This window comes from Cygnus olor, chromosome 2 (genome assembly GCF_009769625.2).
Source record: "Cygnus olor isolate bCygOlo1 chromosome 2, bCygOlo1.pri.v2, whole genome shotgun sequence".
In the NCBI taxonomy this organism is placed as follows: Eukaryota; Metazoa; Chordata; class Aves; order Anseriformes; family Anatidae; genus Cygnus; species Cygnus olor.
This window is the reverse complement of record NC_049170.1, coordinates 35,908,334-35,934,556: the sequence shown is the minus strand read 5'-3', so window position 1 is coordinate 35,934,556 and position 26,223 is coordinate 35,908,334. Positions and strand designations below refer to the sequence as shown.

The 26,223-nt window shown below is 48.8% G+C and overlaps 5 protein-coding genes across 9 annotated transcripts in view; all 5 read left to right on the top strand.

Annotated features, from left to right (window-relative positions):
* The first annotated feature begins 280 nt into the window (after positions 1-280).
* On the top strand, positions 281-3,625 carry HOXA9 (homeobox A9). Its single transcript, XM_040548993.1, has 2 exons — positions 281-1,144; positions 2,220-3,625. The coding sequence occupies exons 1-2, from the start codon at positions 580-582 to the stop codon at positions 2,456-2,458; spliced, it is 804 nt and encodes a 267-aa protein (XP_040404927.1). The 5' UTR covers positions 281-579; the 3' UTR covers positions 2,459-3,625.
* Positions 3,626-9,224: 5,599 nt separating this feature from the next.
* On the top strand, positions 9,225-12,673 carry HOXA7 (homeobox A7). Its single transcript, XM_040546079.1, has 2 exons — positions 9,225-9,747; positions 10,873-12,673. Exons 1-2 carry the CDS (start codon positions 9,372-9,374, stop codon positions 11,154-11,156), a joined length of 660 nt encoding a protein of 219 aa, XP_040402013.1. The 5' UTR covers positions 9,225-9,371; the 3' UTR covers positions 11,157-12,673.
* A 1,126-nt stretch (positions 12,674-13,799) lies between these two features.
* The window catches only part of HOXA3 (homeobox A3), a 44,220-nt gene continuing 31,796 nt past the window's right edge, over positions 13,800-26,223 (top strand). For 2 of the 5 annotated variants that reach the window (XM_040546064.1, XM_040546063.1), the window contains exons 1-2: positions 13,892-13,929; positions 25,492-25,595. The gene's annotated coding sequence lies outside the window, so the exon portion shown is untranslated. Of the gene's footprint in view, positions 13,930-25,491; positions 25,596-26,223 lie in introns of those variants that run through there. The other 3 variants (XM_040546066.1, XM_040546069.1, XM_040546071.1) reach the window with 3 other exon arrangements.
* Positions 17,755-21,013, top strand: HOXA6 (homeobox A6). The gene is made up of 2 exons (XM_040546078.1): positions 17,755-18,394; positions 19,753-21,013. Exons 1-2 carry the CDS (start codon positions 17,959-17,961, stop codon positions 20,010-20,012), a joined length of 696 nt encoding a protein of 231 aa, XP_040402012.1. The 5' UTR covers positions 17,755-17,958; the 3' UTR covers positions 20,013-21,013.
* Positions 21,809-24,627, top strand: HOXA5 (homeobox A5). The gene is made up of 2 exons (XM_040546076.1): positions 21,809-22,609; positions 23,583-24,627. The coding sequence occupies exons 1-2, from the start codon at positions 22,048-22,050 to the stop codon at positions 23,831-23,833; spliced, it is 813 nt and encodes a 270-aa protein (XP_040402010.1). The 5' UTR covers positions 21,809-22,047; the 3' UTR covers positions 23,834-24,627.

Sequence of the window (26,223 nt, the reverse complement as noted above, 5' to 3'; positions counted from 1 at the left end):
TATATATTTAAATACAGTATACCGCAACTGCTATTTTCCTTTTTTTTTATTGCTTCAATTATTGTATAATTTTATGTGAAGGTCTCCGATCGGGAGGGGTTTTGTTTTGTGATTTTTATTTTTTTTTTCGCAGGAAACACGACCCACTGATGGGATGATTAACTGTGATATAAAATAGTCCGCTTAAACGAAAAAAAAAAATAAAATAAAGGGTGGGGGGAGGGAGGAGGGAAAGAAAAAGGGGGAGAGGCCGTGAGGCGGAATCTGATCTTTTAATCTCAGTTGGCCGCAATTAAAACAAACTCCGCCGTATAACTCGCGTATCCCTTTGCATAAAAACATATGGCCTCGCTATAAAAATGATGGCTGGAGAACACTGCCCCGTTAATAGCCCGCGGACTGATTTATACTTTATTGTTCTGCTCCCCCCCGCCACGTGACCGGGGCAGCCAATGGGCGCCGGGGCTGCCCCCAACTTATTACTGACTCTACTTCTCCGCCGGCACCGAGTTGGTGCGGGGAAGCCCCGCAGCCCCGAATTGCGGCGGGTCCGGCGCCCCCGCCGCGCCGAGCCGCGCCATGTCGGCCCCCGGGACCCTCAGCAACTACTACGTGGACTCCTTCCTGGTGCCGGAGGGGGACGAGCTGGCGGCGCCCCGCTACGCCCCCCCGCCGCTGGGGCCGCCGCCGCCTCCTCCTCCTCCTCCGAGGCCGGCGGCGCTGGGCGAGCACCCCGAGCTGGCCCCCTGCAGCTTCCAGCCCAAGGCGCCCGTCTTCGGCCCCCCCTGGAGCCCCGCGCACCCCGGCGGCGCCAGCGGCGTCCCCGCCGTCTACCACCCCTACGCGCACCACCAGGCGCCCGTGGCACCGCCCGACGGCAGGTACATGCGTTCGTGGCTTGAGCCTGTGCCGGGCTCCTTGTCCTTCCCCGGGTTACCTACCAGCAGGCATTACGGCATTAAACCTGAACCGCTGGCGGCCAGAAGGGGTGACTGTACCACGTTTGACACTCACACTTTGTCTCTGTCTGATTATGCTTGTGGTTCTCCTCCAGTTGATAGGGATAAGCAAAGCCACGAAGGCGCATTCTCTGAAAGCAATGGAGAAAGTGAGGCAAACGGAGAGAAACCCCAGATCGATCCAAGTAAGTGGCACCGCGAAGGGCAATGGACTTCATTCAGGGCGCCGCGCCGGCCGCGGGGAGGTGTCGAGGTGCCGGGGCTAATGACTTGCCGAGAACCGGCTGCTGCAGCTGGGAGCCACCCGAGAAAGGCAGCGCTGCCTTTCGTGGGCTCTGCTGGCATCCAGGACGGCTCCAGCATCCCAGGCTGCAAGGAGGACAAAAACCCCACCCTGCAACTGCAACTTAAAGGAGAAAAAAAAATAAAGCCCCCCCCATCCCCAGCCCAGCACCCGAGCAAACTCCGCGGGACGGGCTCGCATCCTCCTGCTGCGCTGCGCTCACGGGCGTGAGCGAGGGACGGGGAGAGGGTGCCTGGGAAGCACTGGATGTGAATCTGATTTTTTTGTGACCTGGGGGGGATTATCGCGGAGCTGGGAGCAGAAACCTCGCCATTGACTCGGTGCCCTCCTCCCCCCTCCGTGGAAAATGCTGGGCCGGGTGCTCCCGGGGCTGCGGGACCGGTAGCAGGGCACCTCGGGATTGCTACTGCTAACAACGCTATGCAAATAAAGGTCTGAAGCAGCCCAGGCTTTAATTGTGCCGGCCGCAGACTGGCTCGCCAGCTCCTTGGGTCTTGCCAGTGATGACACGGGAGAAGGTCGAAAATTAAAAAGAGAAACAATTTCAACGACACGCTGCTCTGGCTGGGCACTCCCCGGGCTGGCCGTTTGAGGTGGGGGGGAGTGTGTGGGGAGGACAGGAAGGAGGGAGGGAGCTAGCAGGGAGAGGAGGCGAAAGAGGATTTTAAAATTGCATCCTCCGAACAATAAAAAAGGGCGAGAGGAGGCGGGGGCGGCGGGGCTGTGCCGCGTGTGGTTCCGTGTGACCTCTCTCTGCTTTGAGCCCATTGTGCCCCACCGTCCCGCATGTCTGGGGCAACGAGAGCCACGTCGTAAACCCCAAAATCGGGACACCTAGGCGGGACCCTAAAAAAGTCAGGGCACCCCTCGGTGGTCCTGCGTGCTGTTCTCTCGACAGCCCCCTCCCACCCCCCCCCCCCCCCGAGCCTGAACTTCTCCCGCTGTTTGCCTTGCAGATAACCCCGCTGCAAACTGGCTCCACGCAAGGTCCACCAGGAAAAAGCGGTGCCCTTACACCAAGCATCAGACGCTGGAACTGGAAAAGGAGTTTCTGTTCAATATGTATCTCACTAGGGACCGTAGATACGAGGTGGCCAGACTCCTCAATTTAACTGAGAGACAAGTGAAAATCTGGTTTCAGAATAGGAGGATGAAAATGAAGAAAATCAACAAAGACCGAGCGAAGGACGAATGATGGTGATACGCGGGTTACACTGAAAATGCGTACAGTAAAACAAAAACAAAGTTAAAAACAACAACAACAAAAAAATCCTCCCCTCGAGCCCTGCCATGCAATGCGTCTGGGTCCAGGCCTCATTTTTTTTCCATGGCATATTCTGGTTATGATTGTACCTTGATTGTCACTGTAGCATGGAGAGGCCAGTTTGCCAGGAGAGGTACAGTAAGACTTTTAATTTTCTAATAGGAAAGAAAAAGGGGGCATTAGCACGAAAAGGCTGTCTAGCTGGCTTGTATAAATCTACCTGTTTCTTCACTTATGAAAAAAAAAAAAGAACAGAAAAAACTACCTTTTCATAATGCACAACTATTTACGGACTGTATAGTTTAGCCTACGTAGTTAATTTTATTCGCTCTTTGCGCGGCAGAGAGATCTCTGCTTTAATACTTGAACACTGTGTTTTATTGTGGTAATTATGTTTGTGACTCAATTTATGTGCTTGGGTGCTGTACCGGATGTAATTGTGTAAGCTAGAATTCAATTTGAACTCAGGTTGTTTATTATAAAAATTGCATAGAGTATAGCTCTGTAGTGTATTAAGTCTTTTCTGTATAATTAGACAGTTAACCTTTGATTGTAAAATATATATATTATATATATCCCAATTTAAACACACAAAAAAAAAAGTAGAAAAGAAGTTTGTCCGGGATGTCTGGGAATTATGGTTCTCAAAATATTTCGAAGCAAGTCGTTTTAGTATGCACAGTTGATATATATATAGTACTGTCTTTGTCAGTTGTATATATAATCTATATATTAAAAAGTAAATAAACAGACTAGCTTAAATATTGTTTTTGCACCAGTGAGCAGTTATCAGATTTCGGAGCTATACGTATATGTGAAAAGGGTAACTACCTATGGTTTACGTTTTAATTTTAATCGAATAATTTGATGGTTATTGTAATGAAGGTTAATTTTATTGATAATAAATTATACGCTATAAAAACCTACATTTGGTTATTGTAAATTTTTATCGCTTAGAAAAAAATAAATCTGGGAAGTGATGTCGATGCAGAACGTACACTGTCTATTTTGAAATGGTTACCTCATGGCCTACTGACCAAATCGTTGTGTTGAAATGATATTTAACTTTTTGCCAAATAAAATATATTGATTCTTTTATATTTTGTGATGTTTTAAGATTATTAAGAAGGGGTTCTTCCATGTCCCACCGAAAATCACCAGCAGACGTGGCAGGGCTGCGGAGGCGAGGCGAGCGTTTTCGTTAAGCCTCAGCCAAGGCAAACTTACCGCCCTATAAACGCAGCTCGGGAAAATATGGGGCTTATTTTGGTCCTAAACGGGCCGATGTGGGTCCTAAACGCCTTCGCTTCACGGAGAGGAGACATAACTCCCCGCTCCCGGATATAATTTCGTAAGCTGGCGTTTAGCGATGTAAAAAGGAAGCCCTGGCAGATAGGAGCGGGGGCATAGGCTGAAGTTAACGCGTTTTTAATAAATTCCTCTGGCAGGGCGGGGGGGGCTCGGACCAAACCAAAATGCCCAACTTCCTAGAGTGCGGACAGTAGTGTAAATCCGATTAGGCAGCGACATTTAAACCGAGATGGTTAATTAGCCTCCGAGAAAATGTCCAGAACTAAGTGTTCTTCAGTAAGCTTTGTGAAAGGCTCGCCTTGCCCGTGCGCTCATTTTAAATTCCCTTCTAGAGATAATTGCCCATGCAAAATATGCTATTTAAAACGCCACCCATTTTTTTCCTTCCCTTGCCTTCACGTTTGGGATTTTTTTTCCTTTTAAATGTCCCGTGGCAAATAAAAACAACCCGTTGCATTTTACTAGCGCTTCAGATTATATATGTATGTATATAGATACAGGTACAGATAATTTTTTCTGACAATTATGGTGGAATTTATGGTGTCAATATTACTCGGTGATTTAGCCGAGGGAGAGAGCTGGGCTGGCAGCCGGCTAGAGCGGAGAAGGCAAAATAGGATTATTTTTTTTAATATATTTTTTAATTTTTTTTAACCAGAAGGAAGGTTTCTTCGGAGTGGAAGATTTCCACACACACACCCATTGCACCCACCCCTCCCCCGCCGCCCCAAGCCAAACCAAGCTCAGCAACAAAAGAAAATAGTGAAGTCTGTGAGCTTGCTGAATTTTTCCCTTGTTTTGGGCAGACATCTTACTGCTCGGGGTGAATGTCCTCCATAATCTGATCCCCAGCGCGCTCCTGCGCCACGCCGCCCCGTGTTTGCAAATATGTCGAATAACAATAAAAGCCGCCTTGGTTTACGGACGTCCACTTACCTATGTATGTATTTAAAGCAAAATAAGACGGAGCACACTTATGGTCTTGGCAGAAGTTGTTGTTAGGAAAATTCAGAGCCATACAGTGCAATAAAAGAAAATGACTGCTGTAACCATTTATGGGGTGTAAAACGCTGCAGGGCTCAAGACAAAACTTAGGGAACCGGCAAGAAGTTTACAGATGTGCAGAACTGCGGGGGGAAAAAAAATGCTTTCGGCTTCACCTTAAAAAAAAATAAAAGAAATCCGGGCTAAGATTTGATGAGTTCTAATTAGTGAAAGGGAGCTCGTTCTGGTGTGCACACACACAAAAAGCCCCTAATTGATCCCTGAGCCAGTATTTGGGGATGCTGGGACGCCCTCTGTTGTTGCAGACAGAGGCAACTTCAAAGAATCAGCATTAAGAGTGTGTAATAAATGACGGGTCTGCAAACTGTCTGGAATTCGGCTCTTAATGAGTTTACAACTGTCCAGCCACAATTAAGATTTTCCACAAAAGCCTTTTCATTTGTTTTGTCTGGCTGTTTTAGATAAAGCGGGCGAGCGGAAATAACAACCTTTTATTGGCCTTCCCCTGCTTAAATCCAGCCCGGGCGGCGGACATTTATCTTGCCGGGAGCTGGCGGGCCGGGGCGCGGGGCCGGGCGGCGGCGACGGGGCTGCGGCGGCAGCGGGGCGGCGGCAGGTGGCGCTCCGAGCCCGCGGAACGGGCCCGCCGCCCGCCATCAAGCGCTCGGCCACCTCCCCGACAGCTCCTAAAATGTCGACTTTGCGGGAGCATAACTCGGGCTGAACACGCTCATTTCTTCCCCACTAAAACCCATAACTGCCTTTCTTTTCCCCTCCGTTCCCCCCCCCCCCTTTTTTTTTCTCCCTTATCCCCCGCTTATTATGGCACGGGTGGGATGGCATCACTCGGTGCAGCAACAGCAAAGGTAAAAACTTGCTCTGCACCACGGCCGTATCCTGCGTTTATTATTCTCGAAGCCCCCCATGCGTTTCCTACTAATTCACAGAGCCGGATGGAGCCCTGTCACACAAGTGCCAGCTCATCTTCCCCTGTCCTCAAACCTTCGCCCTTCCCTGGCGAAGCTCTGAGCCTGCCAACAGGGTGTCCTGAAGGGCTGGTGAGAAAGGAAATATTGGAAAACTGGGGGGAATTGAAGGGTTCGGGCAGGACGGAAAGAAAATCACGGCTCCACGGTGCTTCTCGGGTCTGCCTCGATCAGCCCAGGAGGAGAGGGGACGAGGAGGGAGCCTCGCCCGCAGAGAGGGTCGCAAGGCGAAGGGGTTTCGAGAAAAACCCGCCCGGCGTGCCTGGAGACGCAGCCGTGCGGGGAGGCGGCAGCGCTGCAAAGCTTTAATTTGAAAATTATTTACCGGCGAGTGAAATTTTTCAACAGCTGTCTTTGATCCAAATAAAAAAGCCCCGCTTGCGTCCTCAGCAATTTCAGCTCTGTGGGACCCGCTGTAATTATATTATACAGATGCTAGCAGTCATGCTCTGCAAACTTGACGGGTCTCTCAAAGTCATTCCTAACTTCTGCTGCCCTGCTATTTTGATTTCCCCCGGTCGTTTTCGTAGTTTTTCTCCCGTTTGCTTTTGTTGGCTTTCGCGTCTCGAGAATGAGATTTAGTGGGGAATTCTGGTGCATTTTCAGACGCCGGTTGCCAAAAGAGAGGGGGAAAAAGTAATTGGAAAGAAAATAGAGGCAGGAGGGAAGGAAGCATAAAATGTGGTCTGAAGTATGAACGTTGTATTTTTCAAGTTAAAGTCAGACAAGTAAATAAATCGCTGCATAGTACCCCGTAAGAGAACTACTTTCTCTGCGTTTTATTTACATTTCCTTAAATCAAAGCCAATATCTCAACATCGAAATTCAGCATCGGAAAGGAATGCGAGCACTGTGCTATTTTTTCCCCACCCTATTTCAAAGATTTAATTCTTTCTAGGGATGAAGAGTAACTGCCACTCCCTGCTTTCTAATAAGAGCATTCCTATCAAATGTTTGCCTACAATGGCATTGTTAAACTTACTATGATTAATTTTTTTTTTCCTTGGGCAGTAAAATTATATTAAAATTAAAAAGTGTTTATGCATCGTCATACTAAGTAATAACTTGGCACAGCGTGCTCCATTATAATCGTGGATAAATTACGGCGAGAACAGATTCCAAAACAACAAAATCCTGTCTAGTAGGAACCACATCAAGATACTGCTTAACACACAAGCCATAACCGTGGAGTGCTCCCAGGTCGCTTATAACTTATGAGCACCGTTTTATCACTACCTTTTACTTCCCGGAAAAGCTCAGAATGCAAAGAGAGGTAGTCCATCTCTCCCACGAAAAAAAATAAATACAATGAATCCCGCCTGGAGGATTATTTTTAAAGCGTGTGAGAATGTTGCGGTGACGGAAACCTTGCAATCTGTGCTCGCTCGCTGTTTCCTCGACTGAAAAAAAAGAAATAAAAAAATGCATTCAAATGAAAAGTGCATTTTCAGGCGCCGGGGATCCGGCGTTGTTTTGTAGGCGACAAAATGAGACATTTCGGGGGCTATTTCAGAGGCAGCGTTATGCTGCTGTTTGACCAATACGCAGAGGGAGGGGGAAGTAAATAAGGCGGTGGGGACCGATGTTTGAGTCTCCTTTTAAGATTTATTCGGTGAAGGCTTTTTGAGATTTTTTTTGACGGGTTGGCAGAAAAAAAAAAAGCAAAAAAATAAGCTGCAAGTGAAATATTAAAAAAGGCGGCGGTACAAAACAGGCACGCAAAGCTAAACACATGAAGGTGCAAATTTTACAGAGACCCCGAAATACACTCGCCCGACTAATCTATTCGGTTCTATGTTATCAATATTTAAGTCTAGACATTGGTTATATTTGCTGTTCCTTTCTTCTTGCATCTTGGTATGTTGTCACCAGAGGAGCAATTTATTGGTCTAATGTCATCTACTTCAGGCTCTTTGATCTTCTTAGTCGTCGTCTTGTTTGCTTCGCGTTCGTTTAACTTCTTGGGCCTTTATTCCTTTCCAGCAGCCTCTTCTGCCGGCGTGTTCCCCCCTTGTGCTTCGCAACCGTAGGGATATTGTCTAATATTGGAATAAATGAACGAAGGAGCCTCTTTCTGCAGATTCCCCCCTGCGCCTGCGAATAACGACTGCTTTTTCACGTGCTTAACACTTGGCAAATATCTAGATAGAGCCGCCACATTTGCATACTCGGAAGCACCAATATCTCAGGGACCTCGCCGCAGAGAATTTACTCGCTTCTGTCAGTATCCTATATTCATGGGGCTGCAATAACCGCGCATAAAGAGTCCCAAAGGGTGCGTGCTGGAGGTGTGTGTGTGTGGGGAGAGGGGCTTCCACGTTTACAAAACGTAAAGTTTAGGGTCCGTGCGAAATATCACCAAGAACAATTTTAACTGGTGAGAAAGTCTTTGTACACGGGGCACCAAACTATAATTGAAAGGAGAATTTCCGGGGCAATTCCATTGTGCTCCTTCCAGTTTATGATGTGCAATACAGGCAGGCAGTAAAAGCTGTCTTTACCAGGACTCCCTGTCTGAGGGAAGGAAACTCATTTTACGATCCGTTTAAAGGAAGGGCACGGTGCAGCATCCTCAATGGAGAGCCATTCTCATTGTTGGGGAGCCGAGTGTTTAGAAAAGCAGCAACGTTCCCCGCGGTCTGAGCGTAACGTTGCCGCCTCTCGCTGAGGACTGGAAGGTGCGTACGACGGAAAGGTAAAGGGGGCATTTAGGAAAAAAAATAAGCTGAGAACTGAAGCGATTTGCAGGCGATTCCTTTAATTTAGGGAGTTTGCTTTTCCTTTTTTTTTTTTTTTTTTAAGGGATTTTTTTTTCTTTCTTTTAAGGCGTCCAGAAAGTTGCTTCCCTGCATACTTTCCCTTTCCCCGATTTTTTTGTTGTTTTACTTTTCTGCCGGGGGGCGGGCTGTGCTGTTTCCCAAGGGGGACGGGAGGCTCGGGATCCCTCGAGGAGGGCTCCCCGCTTTGCCCCGTCGCTCCAGGACCGGCGGCGGCGGGCGTGGCGGGACCGGGAGGACACCCCAACAGCCCCCCAGCATTTTAGGGACCTTCTGCGGGGCGACAGAGCGATAATAAGACTAAGTCATACCAACACCGAGCTCTTTAACTCCTTTAAAGCTTTTTTATTATTCTTATTTTTAATCCCCCCTCCCCGTCTAACGAGGACCACATGGCTTAAGCCCTCGCCGCGGCAGTGGAGAGGGGCGGGGGGGGAGCCGAGCGCCCTCCCCCGTTCCGGGAGCGGCGGCGGGGCCGTCGGGGGCCGTCGGGGGCCGTCGGGGGGCCGGGGTCTGCGCCTCGACGGCGCGGGGCGGCGGCGGCCCCGTCCATGGCCGGGCACCGGCGGGCCGCGGCCGGCACCACCTGTGAGGCGGGCGGGGATTGGCGGGCGGCGTCATATGACCGGTCACGTGCTGGAGGCAGCTCAGTCCAAAAGAAAATGGGGTTTGGTGTAAATCTGGGGGGGTAATGTTATCATATATCACGCTACCTCGTAAAACCGACACTGAAGCCTGCCGGACAACAAATCACAGGTCAAAATTATGAGCTCTTCGTATTATGTGAATGCGCTTTTTAGCAAATATACGGCGGGGGCTTCTCTTTTCCAAAATGCAGAGCCTACTTCTTGCTCCTTTGCAAGCAACTCCCAGAGAAGCGGCTATGGACCAGGCGCGGGTGCCTTCGCCTCCTCCATGCCCGGCTTGTACAATGTGAACAGTACCATATATCAAAGCCCGTTCTCTTCCGGATACAGCCTGGGCTCTGATGCCTACAACCTGCATTGTTCCTCTTTTGATCAGAACATTCCCGTCCTCTGCAATGACCTAACCAAACCCAGCTGTGAGAAAGCGGAGGAAAGCAACCTGCACAACCAGGCTGAGGCTAATTTCCGGATATACCCCTGGATGAGGTCTTCAGGTAGGGGCAAGCGGAGAAAGAGGGCTGGAGCTGTGGCAGCTAGGCAAAGCGTGTCGCCAAAATTACTGTCAGCACAGCCTTTATGGTTTTAATTATAGCCGAGGCGCCATTGCGTAGAAAGCCCGTGGCATTGTATGTAAATGAGTATCATAAAACTTTTTATTGCCCAATTAATGGGTTCTTGCCTCGTAAATTTATTTAACTCCATTCGCTATGGAATTTTAGCATCGAGTTTATTTGCGCTGTTTGCTAGAGGAGCGTGGAGAGTTGGCTGCGTGCTCTCCGAGCCCCCTCGGGTGAGTGTCTCCCCCGTCCTCTGCCCAAGTCGGGCAAGGAAATCTCCCGCTTGCTGGGGGAGGCAGAGGGGAGAGGGGCGCTCAGGAGCGGGGGACGGACTGCTGAGGGCTTCGCCGGCCCACGCTGCTGAGCCACGCCGCCCTCATCCCCCTGCCCTTTCCACGGAGATAAGAATCTATAGAAATGGACTAAACAGGAAAACGGGGGGGTGGGGGAGGTGGGGGGGAGGAGAGGCTGGGGGGAGGCTGGGGGCGAGAGTGTGTGAAAAACGAGAGCTCTCTTCTGGAGCTAAATGCAATGTATTGTTTACGGGCCGGGCGGGGTAGGGGGTGGGGGGTGGAGGGAGCCCCCGACATTAAAATAAAATAAATACAGCCCAGCCTTCCAGATTTTTATTTCCCCTTGCGAAACGCCGAAGTCTGGAAGGTTTTAGGGAAATACATCGCCTGGGGGAAAGTTCCTCCTCCCAAAAGCAATTTCCTCCCCCACCTCCTCTCCTGAATGCTTTCTCTCCACTTTTCCTATGTCTCAAGCAACTTAATTTTTGCTCTGCCTGAGTAGGACAGGTCGTGTAGCTGAAATGTCTTTGTTAGGGCAAAGTGTGTGGGGGGGGTGGAAGTGAGAGAAGGGAATTATTCACTCTCGCTTGGCCGGTTTTTATTTTTGGTTGGTTGGCTGGTTGGTTTGCTGTTGTTGTTGCTGTTTTTTTGTTGTTGTTTTTGTTTTTTATTTTTTTTTTATTAAAAAAAAAGTAGAAATAGGGGAGAAAAAAGAAAACTTTCCTCTTCTCTTCCTGCCTAACTCCTGGACTTGTGTGCCTGCTTTCAGGTCCAGATAGGAAGCGAGGGCGCCAGACCTACACCCGCTACCAGACCCTGGAGCTGGAGAAGGAATTCCACTTCAATCGCTATCTGACTCGGCGGCGGAGGATAGAGATCGCCCATGCCCTCTGCCTGACGGAGAGGCAGATCAAAATCTGGTTCCAGAACCGGAGGATGAAGTGGAAGAAGGAGCATAAGGAAGAGAGCTCCAGCACTCCGGCTCCCAACGAGCCCACGTCAGCAGCAGCGTCTGTTGAGAAAGTGGAAGAAGACGAAGAAGAGGAGGACTAGGGAGTCCCACTCGAGGAAGCAATCTCTTACTATAATGTATGCACGTGACAGTTATAAAAGCTCCCTTTAAAGGAAAAAAAAAAACCAACCAGACACCCACTGTTTTTATTTAAAAAAAAATCAGTTCCCTTTAATAATCATCTTGCAAGCGAGCGTTTGCAAACATTAAAGCGTTTCTTGGGTTGGTTTTCCAGCCCTCTCTCCACTCTCCCGTCCTCCCTAAACCTGCCCTGTGCCGAACCCTTCGGTAGTATCTCCTAAGAGCATCTTACAATCATTTGATTTTTCGTTCACCCAAGTTTGGGTGGGTTTGTCCAGGGGACATTTCAGTGGGAGAACTGCTGCTTGCACATAAAGTAAACGTGACCTTCCGAAGTAACTACCTGACTCAACAGTCCCAATCATATTGTAAGGGGAAAAGTGCATTAGGCTCACATTAAGAAAAACTACCTAATTTTGAATAAGTAGCTCTGCACTTCTTTTTTTTTTTCTTCTTTTTTTTTTTTTTAATTTTGTTATTGTTAGAAAAGTATCATAACTAACAGCTACACTAACAAAAGGTTAAACAGCAAGTGAGGGAATAAAAGATGTTCCACAAACCACTACAGTCTACAGCAATGATTTGTACTACCTATTTTCCAGACTACCTATATATCTTGCTCCGCCTACCTATCTTCGAAAGTATACTGTATTTTAGTAGTCAAAAGAAGATAACGTACTAATGTGAATCGCAAAATGCTTTTAGAAACGTAAGTGTAATTGTTCGAAAAGCACGCATCAATAGCTTTGGTATAGAATTTGGTACCGAAAAGGCTGAATATATTTAAATTTAAAATAATATATTTATTCCAAAGCAATTATAAATGAAAACCATATGCTGCAATATATCTTTGTTCTCAAATCTTTACTATTCCGAGTGAGGAAGCAAACACATGCCAATATTGTACAAAGCGGTTTAATATCTTCCGTTCGCTTCTACCTTAGGCTGCCTCAGTTAAAGGCCGTTTTCGTATTATAGGCTGATCTTACTTAATATAGCTGAAAGTGTTCTTTGAAAAGTGAATTTAAATGACCATGTAACCACGTTTAAAAAAAACCTGTTTGTCCTGGTTATCCGAATGTGCTAATATGTAATACCGTGAATTTTCCTACAATAGCAGATACTGTATATTTGAACGATTTTTTTTTGTCATTTATATTTGTCTTGGAGCTCATTTGTAAGGTCATGTCATAAATTGGGAAGTATGTAATTAATTGGGAAAGTTTGTAGCATGATGTATTGTTAAGAACTCTGTATAAATCCGTCTCGAAGGTTTGGCTAAAGTTTATTCAAAAAATTGTATGTTACAATGTGTTTCGATGTGTTCGTTGTGAACATTTGGATATGCCGTGTAAGTATTGGAAGTGGAAAAAAAATGTCTGTGAACTCTCTTTGGAAGTGATACCGTGTTCAAGTATCTCCCACGATAAATGTGTTTTATGTTACACAGAAAATAAATATGCTTGTTGACAATGAATTGTGTTACTTTATTAGGGATACAGTTCGAAGGAAGCATAAAAATAATTTACATGGACAAATAAAGAAATTAGACCACATGAATCTTTTTTTTTTTTTTTTCGTAATCGGTATGAAAAAAAAATAAAATCCAAGGTGATGAATGGATAGGAATCAGTCAATTTCTCTATCTCGACTTCGTGATTTTTTTTCCCCACAGCAGTTGATTAATAAAGCGGAAAGCCTTCTGTATGGGAGGGCTTCCTTCCACCGTGTTCCAGTGCCCTCTTGAAATCGCGATCCCAGCCCAGGCGGCCCGTGACCACGCCGAAATCGTAGACAGTGAAATAATATTTGGTAATGAACAAAAAGTGCGATGAGAAACTTCCAAGTGTAAATGATCGGGTACGCGCGGGCGGCTTTCTAGATGCGGGGGGTATAAGAATGGGATTAAAAAGGGGAAAAACAAGCCTGCTTTAAAAATAGATAATTTTTTCAATGTACCACATAACGCCAAGGGGATCAAATATTTTCAATCATTAAAAAAAGAAAAAAATGAAAAAAAATGAAAAAAAAAGCCCGAAAAGTCCCTTTATTCGGCCGGATAAATGCAGGTAGAAGGAGAGCATAATTTGCGCGGAAGTTCCTTTTTTCTGCTGCACTCAGTTCCTGGTCAACGTACTAATTGTAATTTTAATAAAATTAGTGCAAACTCCAGGTCTTTTAAAAAACTCCAGAGCTGCCTCTGTGGTAAGATGGCGCCTCTCTAAGACCTGCCTCTTCTTAGTGATGAGGAAAAGGCCATAAATCCGTTGTTGTTTATGAAAATTTACAACTTTGCAATACAACTTTATGAGTTGTTCGGTTTTTCCATTGGTCGTTGTCGGTCATGTGGATGGTAACCGTGAACATGAACTTTTTTATAATTTCCCTTGCGAGAATAGAGCCGCATTCTTTTGCTGAGCTCTGTCCTGCTTCGGATCTCTCTGGCTTTCAATCCCCATTTCATTTGTTCTTTGTAAGGCAATAGTGAACAAAGTGTGCGGAGGTTCGGCATAAGCAGCCGCCTAGAACACAGATCCGGGATGGCAATTTCCAGTTCCCCCGCTGGAAGGTGTGGCATATTGGATTCAAAGCACTGGCGTGGCAGATTTTCAACTTGCAACCTGGCTAATTTCCTGCTTCTTCTGGCACCAAAAGGAGGGCGATTCGTCTCCTGTGCAGCCAAAGCGACAGCTGTCAAAGTCGCAGGGGCTCCTGTGAGCCAGAACCTAAAAGGTGAGAAATGTATATGACACTACCGTAAGCAGGGAAACATGGTTTAATACGTTTAAATATTAGACATGTGCAATTAAACCAAATGGAAATGCTACCGGCCAAAAATAGATGTGGCCACAGCTCAGCTTATTTCGATTTAACCAGTGCATGCAAAAATATGCCTAAATAAAATGTCTACTTGCTATTATTTAATAGGGAAGCCGTGGATTTTTCACGAAGTTTATTTCTGTTTGCATTTGCCTGGGGGTTGCTGTGACATTCAGCTTATTTTCAGGTTTACGATATCAATCCGAGGAGATATTTAATATTTTTTTTCCCCGCAGGATGAAAAAAAAATATAGAAATATAAAAGCAGTAATTTGTCTTTCGCAGCATTAGCTTAAAGTTCATTTGCGGCAGCTGAATTGTAGATGTAATTTATTTGTGATTATTTCGGGGGGGGGGGGGTTGGGGGAAGGAAAGAAAAATCACACCAATCAGCACAATGTCTCCTCAGGTTATTTCTGGAGCGGGGAATGTGGCTTTGATTTTCTTTATCAGCCCGGGCGCTGCCTGCAGCAGCCCCGCGCCCTGCGGCGGGGCCGTGGGAGCAGCGCCCCGGCAGCTTTGCGCGCCCCGGCTGCGCGGAGCGGGTTTGGCGGCGGTGAAACCGATTTCAGCGCCGGAGACGGAGCTTTTCCCTTTCTCCCCTCGGCTCGGGAGGGGGGCTCGGGCGAGGAACGACCCCCGGGACGGAGCCCGGGTCCCCGCCGCCTCCTCGCTCCCTTCCTCTCGGTGCCAGCCATCACGGGTGAGCGGCTCGGAGCGCTGGAAATGTGCGCTGTTTGTGCAGCCGGGCTGCTAAAAGCATCGCATTTGCATTGCATTGCGGTGTCCGCCGGAGTGGAGCTGCAGGGAGCGGCGGATTATTTATTGCGGGGCCGCGGGTGCTCAGTGCTGCCACGGCGTGGCCGAGCGGCGGAGGCGGACGCGGAGCGGAGCGGCCCCCGCAGCCCCTGGGAAGGGCAGCCCTGGGAGCGCTCCTGCGGGAGCCCACGGGGAAAAAATAAAAATAAAAATAAAAAAAATAATAAAAGACTGAAATTAAAATCAAACTTTTTTTTTTTTTTTTAAAAAGAGGGAGATTAAAAAAATCCGGCCTACTTCTCCTCTAAGGGAGCATCAGAGCTCACCCCCGGGTATTCCGGCAGCTGCCCCCTCCCCTTCCCCTCCGCTTTTCCCTCGGTGTGTATGTCAACTGCAAAATATCACGCTGGTCAGGACGAGCCCGAGTCCCCCCAGCGAGCTCCCTAATACCCCTCCAGTCTAAACAGCGGGTCGCGTTGCCCAAACTGTTTGGATTAGAAGCTATTAGTTAAAGGTTGTTTTTGGGGACGCTGCCGAGCATGAGAAGGATTTGTAAAGTGGATTTGTATACGAGGAGAAGGAGGCTTTGAAGCTTAAGAGGGTAACTGCCCCCGCACCTGCATCCGAGGGTGGCTGGAGCTGCTGGCGGGGATTTCGGCGCGGGGAGGAAGGCGAAATGCTTGGCGGAGGAGGCGCTGGCCGTGCGGGGAAGTCCGCAAACAAATAAAAGGCGGATGGGATAAGTGGCCGTGGCAAAGTGTGACTTTGTGACGGTAGCAAAATGCTCCGGCTGGCTTTCCGGGAAGGAAAAGTACTGCGAAATGTGTCCGGGAGGGCCAGAGCTCGGGGGTAACGGGTCGGTGTAATTTGGGGTTTTCTGGAGGTAGGGGGAGGAGCGGAGAGGACGCATGAATGTGACCGAAGCGGAGATTGCAGTGCAGATTGCTTAGCTGTCACTGTAAGCACTCTAACACGACCCAGCCAGGCAAACGTGCACGTTTAATTCCTTACAATATCATGGGATCAACGAAGAAATGTTTTCGCTGCCCGCGGTCGGCCTTTGGGCGGTTTGGTTTGGATGCGAGCAAGAACTTGAGAAACAGAAGGAAAGAGTCAAAAAAAAAAAAAAAAAGAGAGAGAGAGAGAGAAATAAATCAGTGCGTAAGCAATGCTATAAAATGTAAATATAACTAAGCCTTGAGCGATTTTTCTAGTTTGGTCTCCGTGCGATGGATTCAAACAAAAGGCCGTCTGGCCACAACTTTTTAAAGTAGGGGCGGTGGGCTTCGCTTGCCCCAAGTCTTGATTTTTCACGGTGCGTTTTCGTTCTGACACACGTTGGCAAAAATCTGCTCGTTTTAAAACCTCTTTGTGCTTGCCGTGTTGTGTGCTTGTTTGCTGTCCTTCCCCTCATTTTATAACTCTGCTTGCCGAGAGCAAAAAACTTTTTTTTTTTTTTTTTTTTTTTTTCTGGGGAAGGCTGGCTTGCAGTAAATACACGTTGCTCGAATGACCTCCCAAAGCCTGTAGCTAGAGAGATGTAATTCTACCAGGTGTGTTTATGGATTATCCGGGATGAAGAGGTTAAGGAAGCTGGAGAAAAAAAAAAATTGGAGGCAATCAACATCTGAATGTGAAAGTCCAGCTGAGACTGCAAACAATACAAACTATTGTGGAGAGATGTTTTAACTCACTACTGTTTTATAGGTATCGTAATCCGCCCCCGGAAATGAGATAAATAGTCCTCCAACAACAACAAAATTCGCCTTTTAAAGCTACTTTAGGAAACGGGGCTTGCACGAATGCCACTTTCTGCCAGAGCACGTTTAAAATTAGGCTATTCAATCTGTTGTAATGGGAACGGATTATGAGTAAACACAGCTTGCAATGAACAACCTCGTGATATCCCCAGGAATTGCAGGGTTACGGCTGAATTAAAAGCATCTCAGCGAATTTCATCAGCACTGTTACTGTCCCTGCCCTGGGCCAAGAATTATATTTCCGCTATGGGTTAACTGCCATGTTGAAAAATGAACGTGGAAATGCTTGTTTCATGTATTTTTTCCCTCTTAAAGACACACATCCGCGCTTGATCCAATTATTTGGAGCAACAACGAAACCGATTGGCTTCTGCTGACTCATTAGCGGAGCTATATTAATTAGGAATAGTCCTACTGGCTCGTTTTTGAATTTGAATGTTTCATTCACTCAGCTCCACTGTGGCGGGGGGGTGCTTGGGGAAGGCAGACACGTGGAAGTTTATTTGGGCTGCTCGCGGGGCTCCGGGGGCTCGCCCGGCCCTTCTCAGGGCCTTCCCGGGCACTTGGTGCAAACCAAAACTCCCCTTCCCCAGAAGGCCGCCGCCTCCTGCCCCAGCCAGAACCTCGGCGTTAATTACCGGAGTGTTCATTAAGACACGAGACCTCACCCACGCAGGAGGTGCAGCCCCCGACACAAAAGCTGGTGCTGGAAGCCTTGGCTGAGGTGGGAGCCGCAGAAAATCGCCTCCAAGCTGGAGGGTCGCGGCTGTGGCATGGCGGTGGGAAGAAGGGAGAAGCGGCGGCCACGGGGGCTCAAACACCGGCAGGCCCCCCCGAAAAAACCGTAGCTGCGCGGTGCTGCGGGGAGCCCCGCTCCCCTTTTTCACGTGCTCTAAACTTTCCCTCCGCAGCATCCATCACCGCCTCCCTCCTCCCGAGGGCCGGGGGCCGGCTCGCTCACCCTGCCTGGCTCCCGGGAGGGGGTAGCCAACTTTTACCGGCCGCACCCCACCCCCCATTAAACCGCCGGGGGCAAGGGGGCGCGTCCCCATCCTCCGCCGTCACGGCACGCTGCGGCTCGCTATATTATTATCATTATTATTATTATTATTGCTGATCTTAGGGCATCTCCCCGGGAGAGGGGCGGCGCCGCCGGGGCCGGGGGCGCGGCCGGTCCCCGCGGGCCGGGGGCGGCGCGGCGGGGCCGGGGCTTGCCGGTAACTTCGCGGCGCGGTGGCGGCGGCCCCGGGGGAGCGGGCGCCGCTCGCTCTCCCATTGGCCGCCCCGCCGTCAGCTGCTCCTATTTTCTGCTGTCGCTTTTGGCGCTCGGCCATCCAGAAACAAACCACTTCGATGACTACTAATAGTTATAGCCAGATGTACTAATACACAACAAATCACGGGCCGGGCGAGGGGAGAGCAAATGAGTTCCTATTTCGTGAATCCCACTTTCCCTGGGAGCCTGCCCAGTGGCCAGGACTCTTTCCTCGGGCAGATCCCCCTTTACCCGGCGGGCTATGATGCTCTCAGGCATTTTCCGGCTTCGTACGGGGCAAGCAGCCTGCAGGACAAGACTTACACCTCACCTTGTTTCTACCAACAGTCCAACACCGTCCTTGCTTGCAATCGGGCTTCCTATGAGTACGGAGCCTCTTGTTTTTATTCGGACAAGGAAATTAGTAGCGCCTCTCCCTCCGGCAGTGGCAAGCAGAGGGGACACGGGGACTACCCGCACTTTTCTCCCGAGCAGCAGTACAAATCGAGCGGCGTGCAAGCCAAAATTGTAAATGACGAAGGCACCGACCGGAAGTACACGAGCCCTGTTTACCCCTGGATGCAGCGGATGAACTCCTGTGCTGGTAAGGCATTGAATGCAATGGGGAGGGGGGGCGCGGGGGGGGACAGGAAAAGTTTCTTTCCCCCGGATTTTAGTTATTTTTTTTATTTTTTTTTTCCCCTTAGATAGAGTCCGGGCTGCTGGAGAGAAATGGCTCCTGCAGGGCAGTGTGTAACGTAAAACCCTCCCAGGTTATTTCAGCCCTGGCACGCTGGCACCCTGCGAGCGGTGGCCAGAGCCCTGCTCAGGGGTCCGCTGGGGAAAGTTACTGCGGGACCCCTGGGAAGCAGGAAAAAATATATATATAATAAAAGCAACAACACAAGAGAGGGAGCAGAGAGCTTTCCCCCCTCTCCTAAAGCCACCCCAAAGCTTCAGCTCGGCTTCTTCATTGTCAGAGAGCGATGTAAGGACTATGCCCTCTGCGCTGAGGATGCAATGTGTTTGTGGCACATTCCTCCTCGCCCCCCTCCCCCAGCTCGTTAGCGTGGAAGGATTGGATATTGGGAGCACGTTTCTGGGGCCGTGTGCGCACCGCCAGGGCACCGCGGATTTTCTCTGCCTTACAAGTGAACTTCACAGAACCGAACTGTTCCGTCTAGGAGTGGTGCTGGCGGAGAGGAAAGTGGGGGGGGGACGGGGGGGACGGGGGGGACTGCATCGGGCTGGCACTTACTTGGAATCATCCCATTAACACGTTTCCTTGCAGTGCTCGCTAATAGCTCCCCGCTCTCCCCCTCCCGGGTTTACGCTTGTTGGACTGTGGCTTGCCTTTCTTTTTTGGAAAGTTAAACTTTCAGCAAGACCATTCTGATGCTGCTTTGCAGTCGAGGGCAATAAATTCCGGAGCAAATGGCAAAGGCTGTTCTATGATCTTTAGCTGATGTCTATCGTGAGACTTAAATTACAGACCCTCCGTAGCCATAGCCACGGCGATAGAGCGTGTTTGTGTAAACACACGCATCTATGCATGCCCGCAGCCACCCGCACACATGCGTGCAGCTCCCCGGCTCGCACACGTGTGTGTGTGTGTGCGTGTGTGCGCACAGGCTGGCTGCATGCAGAGGGCAGCTCCTGCTCGGCGATTTATAAGGGTGTTACCTACCTCGCTTCCCCTAGGTCCACCTTACAGCCTCGCTTTGTATCACAGTTACCCCAGAAGCACGACGCACGTCCGCTTTTACAGCTGTTCAGCCAGGAGAAAAGGAAAAAATAGGGACAAAAAAAAAAAAAAAGCCTCCAGAAAACCAGGGCACCCCCCCAGCCCCCCGCCCCCATGAGATTGTGCCTGCGAAAGGAGGCAGAATATACTAACCGCTCTTTCTGGTCTGAAATCACTGGGCCCTGTCCAATGCGATCGTTTTGTCTTTACTTCTACAGGTACAGTATATGGAACTCATGGGAGACGAGGGAGGCAAACTTACACCAGATACCAAACGCTAGAGTTAGAGAAGGAATTTCATTTTAACAGATACTTAACCAGAAGACGACGCATTGAGATTGCAAACGCTCTCTGCCTTACTGAACGCCAGATTAAAATATGGTTTCAAAACAGGCGGATGAAATGGAAAAAGGAAAACAAATTCATAAATTCCACACAGCCCAGCAGCGAAGAAACAGAGGAAAAGTCAGGGGAGTAGAACCATGTTTAATAAACGCTACCAGGCCTTTCCTTAGCGCTTACTGTTACTATTATTATTTACCTTGTGTTCCTTCTGCTACTAAAATCCTATAGGTTTGTCACAGCCTATTAATTCCCAAAAGGCTTGGTGAAAAGATACACATTTGCAATCAACTGTGACTTTCTCTAAAATATGTAGAAGTCCTAGCTTTCGAGCTGCGGTCATGTATATACATAGCCACTTTTCCAAAGCGTAGATGGTGTTGCTTAAAGTATTAGAGACACGGCCCAGATTTTTAAATATTTGAGGTGAGCATGTGTGTGTGCGTGAGTGTCCCTGGCGTGCCTATGTGAGAACAGATAAGCTAGTATTTTTTTGTGTGTGTGATTATGAATGTGCATATTGTAGAAATACGAGAGATTTTAGAAAATATTGGTTTTATCTTTTTACTAGTTCTCGCTACGGCGGGCTGTTTCGTTATGCTGTGTTTGGGATTTTATGATTTGTAGGGGAGAAAAAAAAAGTTTTACACACGTATAAGATATTTAAATAGTAAAAAAAGAAGAAAAATCCTTTTTAAAAAAATCGTATAAAAAGTTGCGTATAAGCTTGCAGATAAAGCGAAAAATGAATTGCAGGGAGATTTCTAAATGCCGCTAAACTGAGTTTAATCTGCACTACTGGTATTAAAGTAAGAGCACGGCGTTCAACTTTAGGACCAGCGAGGGAAGAGGTTTTGAAGCGGGCGAATTTCTGTGGTTCCTGTTGAGCTTACACCGAGATTTCGGTGAGCTCGGCTCTACACTGAAGGGGCTTTGAATTATGGACTACGTTTCTTGGGGATTTGTGGGCTTGGGTCCGTCTTTTTTTTTTTTTTTTTTCTTCCTCTTTTGAATTAAAAGAAAAGTGTCTGTCGTATTAACTCGGGGATATTCTCCCCCGCTTTTGTGGTATCTTGATTCACGTTCGCATTTCCTCGCACTGAAAAAAAAATAAATAAATAGATACTCTAAGGAAAAGTAACTGCATGGTTCCATGTCGAGTTCTGTGTAAGTAATATAGGCGCAGTGAAAATATTGATTAATATATACGTTATAGCCCTCTCTATTATAATGTGCGTGTGTGAGTGTGCGTGTGAAGCTGTGTACAAATCCACTTGTATACGCATCGAGGCTCTTTTGTTTGCAAGGAAGCACAGTTTGGGCTACCGCTCTAAACATTTTAAAAGCCACATCTCGAGAATCCTAATGCAAAATGGCTACCACCGGCTTCGTATTTTTTCTGGGAGGCAGGAAAAGTCTCGGCGACCGTGCAGCCGCCTGGAATTTGCCCCCCTAGCTAGGAAAAACGCCGTGTCCAGCCCGCGTAGCTACCTGCCACCGCCGACCGGCGGGACCCGCTCGCCTCTCGAAACCCGCTGCGGGGGAGAAAGGGGACGATCATAGGAACCCCGACAGGGACTCGCCCGCGGCCGGCATCCGACGATGGACCCCGCAGGATCTGTGCGTGCCGCAGCCCAGCCTCGCCCGGCCGGGGGGCACGGAGCCCCGCCGAGCTGCGGCCGGGGGGCGGCGGGGAAGCTCCGGGGGGCGGCGGGGAAGCGCCGGGGGGCGGCGGGGAAGCGCCGTCCGGCGGCTCCTTCCCTTCCCCGGCGGAGAGCTCCTCTCCGCGCCGCCGTCGGGGGCCGTCACCCCGGGCCGACCCCGCGGAGCTGCCGCCGTGCCCCGCGCCGCCAGCGGGTGGCGCTCGAGGCCGGCGGACGGGCGGGCGGCGGCGGCGGCGACGCGCGGCGGCGGCGCGCCCCGGGCCGCCCGCGCCCTCCCAGCTCCCCCACCAGTGCACGAGTTTACCTCTAGAGGTCATCAGGCAGGATTTACGACTGGACAACAAAAGCACGTGATTTGAAGCCGTACCCCATATTTGGGTGCCTACGTAGGAGGGAACCAAGTACATGTCCCAGTCATTTCCATAATTCATCATAAATTGTGCAAGGGTGCTATAGACGCACAAAACGACCAAGAGCCACAAATCAAGCACACATATCAAAAAACAAATGAGCTCTTATTTTGTAAACTCATTTTGCGGTCGCTATCCAAATGGCCCGGACTACCAGTTACATAATTATGGAGATCACAGCTCGGTGAGCGAGCAATACAGGGACTCCGCCAACATGCACTCCGGCAGGTACGGATACGGCTACAATGGCATGGACCTCAGCGTCGGGCGCTCTGCTTCCACCCACTTTGGTGCCAATGAGAGACCCCGCAGTTACCCGGCCAACACCACCTCTGCCTCGACAGAGCCCAGGTACAACCAGCCCGCGACGTCTTCCCACTCGCCTCCCCCTGACCCTCTGCCCTGCACCGCCGTGGCCGGTTCGCCTGTCAGCGAGAGTCACCACGGGGTGAAAAACTCCCTCGCCAACTCCACCAGCACTTCGTCCAATTCCAGCAGCAACACGCACATCAGCAGGGACGGGGTTGGCACCTCGTCTGGGACTGAGGAAGACACTCCAGCAAGCAGCGAGCAGGCAAGTGCCCCGACCGACCAAAGCACAGCCCAGCCTTCACAGCCCCAGATCTACCCCTGGATGCGAAAACTGCACATAAGTCATGGTAAAGCAAATACCCTGTTCTTTCTTTATTTCTCTGGAGGAAAAGCAGCCTTTAATGTAAACCGGGTGTCTGCGCCGAGGAAGGTCGGGGAGAGGGGGAGAGGAGGGCGTGAGAAGCGTGCAGCCTCCGCGCACAACTCCGCTCTCAGGGAAGCCCGCTCCGTTGTCTGGGCAAGTCCCCCCCCGAAAGCAAAGCGCACGGCCCCCTGAACACAGCCCGCCCGGCTCCCACCGCCGGCCCCAGGCTCGCAGGGAGTGGGGGAGCAGCAGACGCCTTCCCGGAGGGGGGACCGAGAGCGGGGGCTGCCCCTGGCTCTGCTCTTCCAGGGGGATCCTCCAGTGGGAACAGCGCTGCCGACCCCCTTTCTTTTGCCGAGCCGTGGTAAAAAGAGAATAGCCGAGGGCGAGGAGGGCACTTTACACTGCTGGGAAGCCGGGGGGGAGGGGATCGAGCACCCCCCGGACTCCGGGGGAGCGGGAAGAGGGGCGCGGGGGGAGCGGAGCAGCCCCCAGCCCTCGCTACCTGCCGTGCCCTGGCGGCCGGGGGAGCGGCCGGGGGCTCGCCGCCTCCCGGAGCCGTCCCCAGCTCGGCCGTGGGAAAGGGCTGCAAGCCCCTGCCTCGCTCGCCCAGCCCCGAAAGCCCGGCGAGCGTCGCGGGCATCCTCCACGCCAGCTTAGCTGTGGGAGGCGTTGGGGGGGGAGAGCCCTAAGCGCTCGATGAAAGAGTAGTTTTCTCTTTTGGGGGGAAATCGAAAGCAAAATCCGAGCGAAAACTTCCCACGACCACCAAAGCCCCCCTCCCCCAAGCCTTTTCGGAAAGGGGCTGGAGGGGGAAACTTGTTGAGCATTTATCCAAACCAGAAACAAAACCGAGCAGGGCTGAGAATAACGGTCTTGGTGGCTCGTAGCTGCAATAAGACATGAAGGCTCCAAGTCGCTGCTGAGAATCTAAATCATGTACTTTTCTCTTCCAGACAACATAGGGGGACCAGAAGGGAAAAGGGCTCGGACTGCTTACACCCGATATCAGACCTTGGAGCTGGAAAAAGAATTTCACTTCAATAGATACCTGACCCGCAGAAGAAGGATTGAAATAGCACATGCTCTTTGCCTCTCAGAGAGACAAATAAAGATCTGGTTCCAAAACAGGAGAATGAAATGGAAAAAGGATAATAAGCTGAAAAGTATGAGCATGGCAGCTGCAGGAGGGGCATTCCGTCCCTAAGCATTTGATCAATTAAAAGTACTGAGCAGTATTAGCTGACCCTGCGTCTCATGTCAGTACTAAGTTGACTTTCTAAAACTTCCTTGTGTTACTTCTGTGAAGAAACCCTGTTCTTGTCGCCCTTATTCATCTTTTAATCATGAGCCTGTTTATTACCATTCTCTCGCGTGTATAAGTAGATCTGCTTTTATCGTACATTTCTTTGTCTTGAATGGCTTTGTCTTGAAAAAAATAATAGATGTTTTAACTTATTTATATGAAGCGAGATGTGTTACTTGAAGTAACTGTTAAAAAAAGCAAAACAAAAAAGAAAAAAAAAAAGGAAAAAAGAGAGAGAGAAAGAAACCCTCCCCCGGTTTAGTACAAATGTTATGTGTTGCACTCAACCTGCTTAACTGTGCATGTGTGGTCAAGTGTTAATGTCTGTATAGCTCCAAGCTGTTAAAAATATTTTTATTCAAACTACCTATATAATTCCTGTGTAATTAATGCTGTTGTAGAGGTGAAATGATGAAATCAACTGAACTTGTCCTACGTGTAGTGAATAGTGAATCTGTGACGAAAACTGTGATTCCAAGCAGTATGTCCTTGCTGTGCCTTTGTATATGACTCTTTGCACGAACTCTTAGAAGTGGCTCTTATTAAGCGCAGCTTCTGTGATGTATGTTTTTTTTTGTGAACAAAGTTACAAATATAGTCAAAGTCTGGCTGTTTGAGCAAACTGTGATCAGCTTTTTTTTTTTTTTTGTATTTGTTTTTAAAAAAACTGACTGGAAATCAACAAAAAAAATAAACTTTCTATTGTAAAGTTTTCGTGATCTGGTTTGTGCAAAGCAAGAAGTTGTGCTTCCTGATTTGCCTCTTAGAAATATTAACCCGTGCAGAGTTTGTAATAATATTTTACCTGGCTCACGCTGCACGTTGCAAGTGGTAGAGCTGCATTTGTCCGATACCAGTATTTTTAATTGAAAGTTTGACCATAAGTTCCTCCTTAATGGTTTCTGGCTAGGTGGAAAGCTGCGTTGCAGGACCACAATCAACACCCTTTGTGGGTGAATCAACTGTTAGTTGTTTGCTGATGGTTGAAAAAACATGTGCTTTGTTAAAACACCCTGCTAACTCCAAGATGTGTTTGCATCGCTCTAGATTTTCTCCTGTGGTTTCATTAAGTATATTTGCAGGACAGCCACGTTAGAGCCCTCTGCGTCTATTAGTAACACTCGATAGCCACGCTCCCACTTTTCGCCCTTTACAGATTTTTTTTGGTTTTCTTCGCTACGATTAGTTTTCTATAAACGCAATGTTACTTACCCCATCAGAGCTTGAATGGTTAACTCTTCTGAGCTTCTAAGAGCAACTAAAGATTTGCACATTTACTGACTGGTTACATTGATGCCTTCCCTTAAAAGTTATAAAACAGTAAACTTTATAAGCCCCAGTTCCGGCTATATGACATTTGGGTGCCAAATGAATAGGGTTTTGTCTATGAATTAGATCGTAAAATCATCCATAGCACAGACAGATAGGCTCACTGGCTATAAAAAGTCACGTGGTGCCATTAAAGTAAGTTTTATGGTTTTGGGGAGTTGACATCCAACATTATATACCACATAACATATAATCTCACTGACGCTGGACTTCATTTGACTCTTTTGCAGGCTACGTGTGCCTCCTGGCCATTCAAATTGTCAGTTTTAGGTACAGAAGTATCCAAACCACAAGTTCTCAGTACTGTATGAAAAATGGCTCCTTGCAAGTCAAGGTAAGTTTTGTGCACAAGTTCCTTAAAGTTTATTTGTACAGTTGGGAGCCGAGGCGCTCTCTCTCTCTCTCTCTCTCTCTCTCTCTCTTTCTCTTTCTCTTTCTCTTTCTCTTTCTCTTTCTCTTTCCCTTTCTCTCCGCCTCGAGCCTTTCAGGACTGTCCCACCGAGCCCGAGAGGCAGGAGCAACCACTAATGATACAGGTTGCGCTGCAAATTCCCCCATCCCTTCACTCGCGGCAGCTAGAGCTCTATTTTAACGATCAAATCAAAGTAAACCACAATAAGCGACTTTGGCAGAGATGGATTTTGGGGCCTAGCTTTAATCACTTTGACTACCGCAGAAGATAATTACTTCCTTTGCTCCAATAGACTCTCCAAGTTTGGAGAGGTTTTGTTTAGCAAGGACTAGTTACTGCAGGCGATTAAAAAAAGGGAAACAAAATAGATAGGGCTTGATATTATCTGGGCAGTGTCTTAAGTAGGCATGATAGAGGTGGAGGCGTGCTGATATGGTAATAATCTTTGGATTGGCAAAATATGTTGCACATCAGAGCAAGTATTAAAATGGCACGGACTGCACTGGAGTGCTTAAGATTCCTATTTTCTGCGATGGGTCGTGCAGAAAGC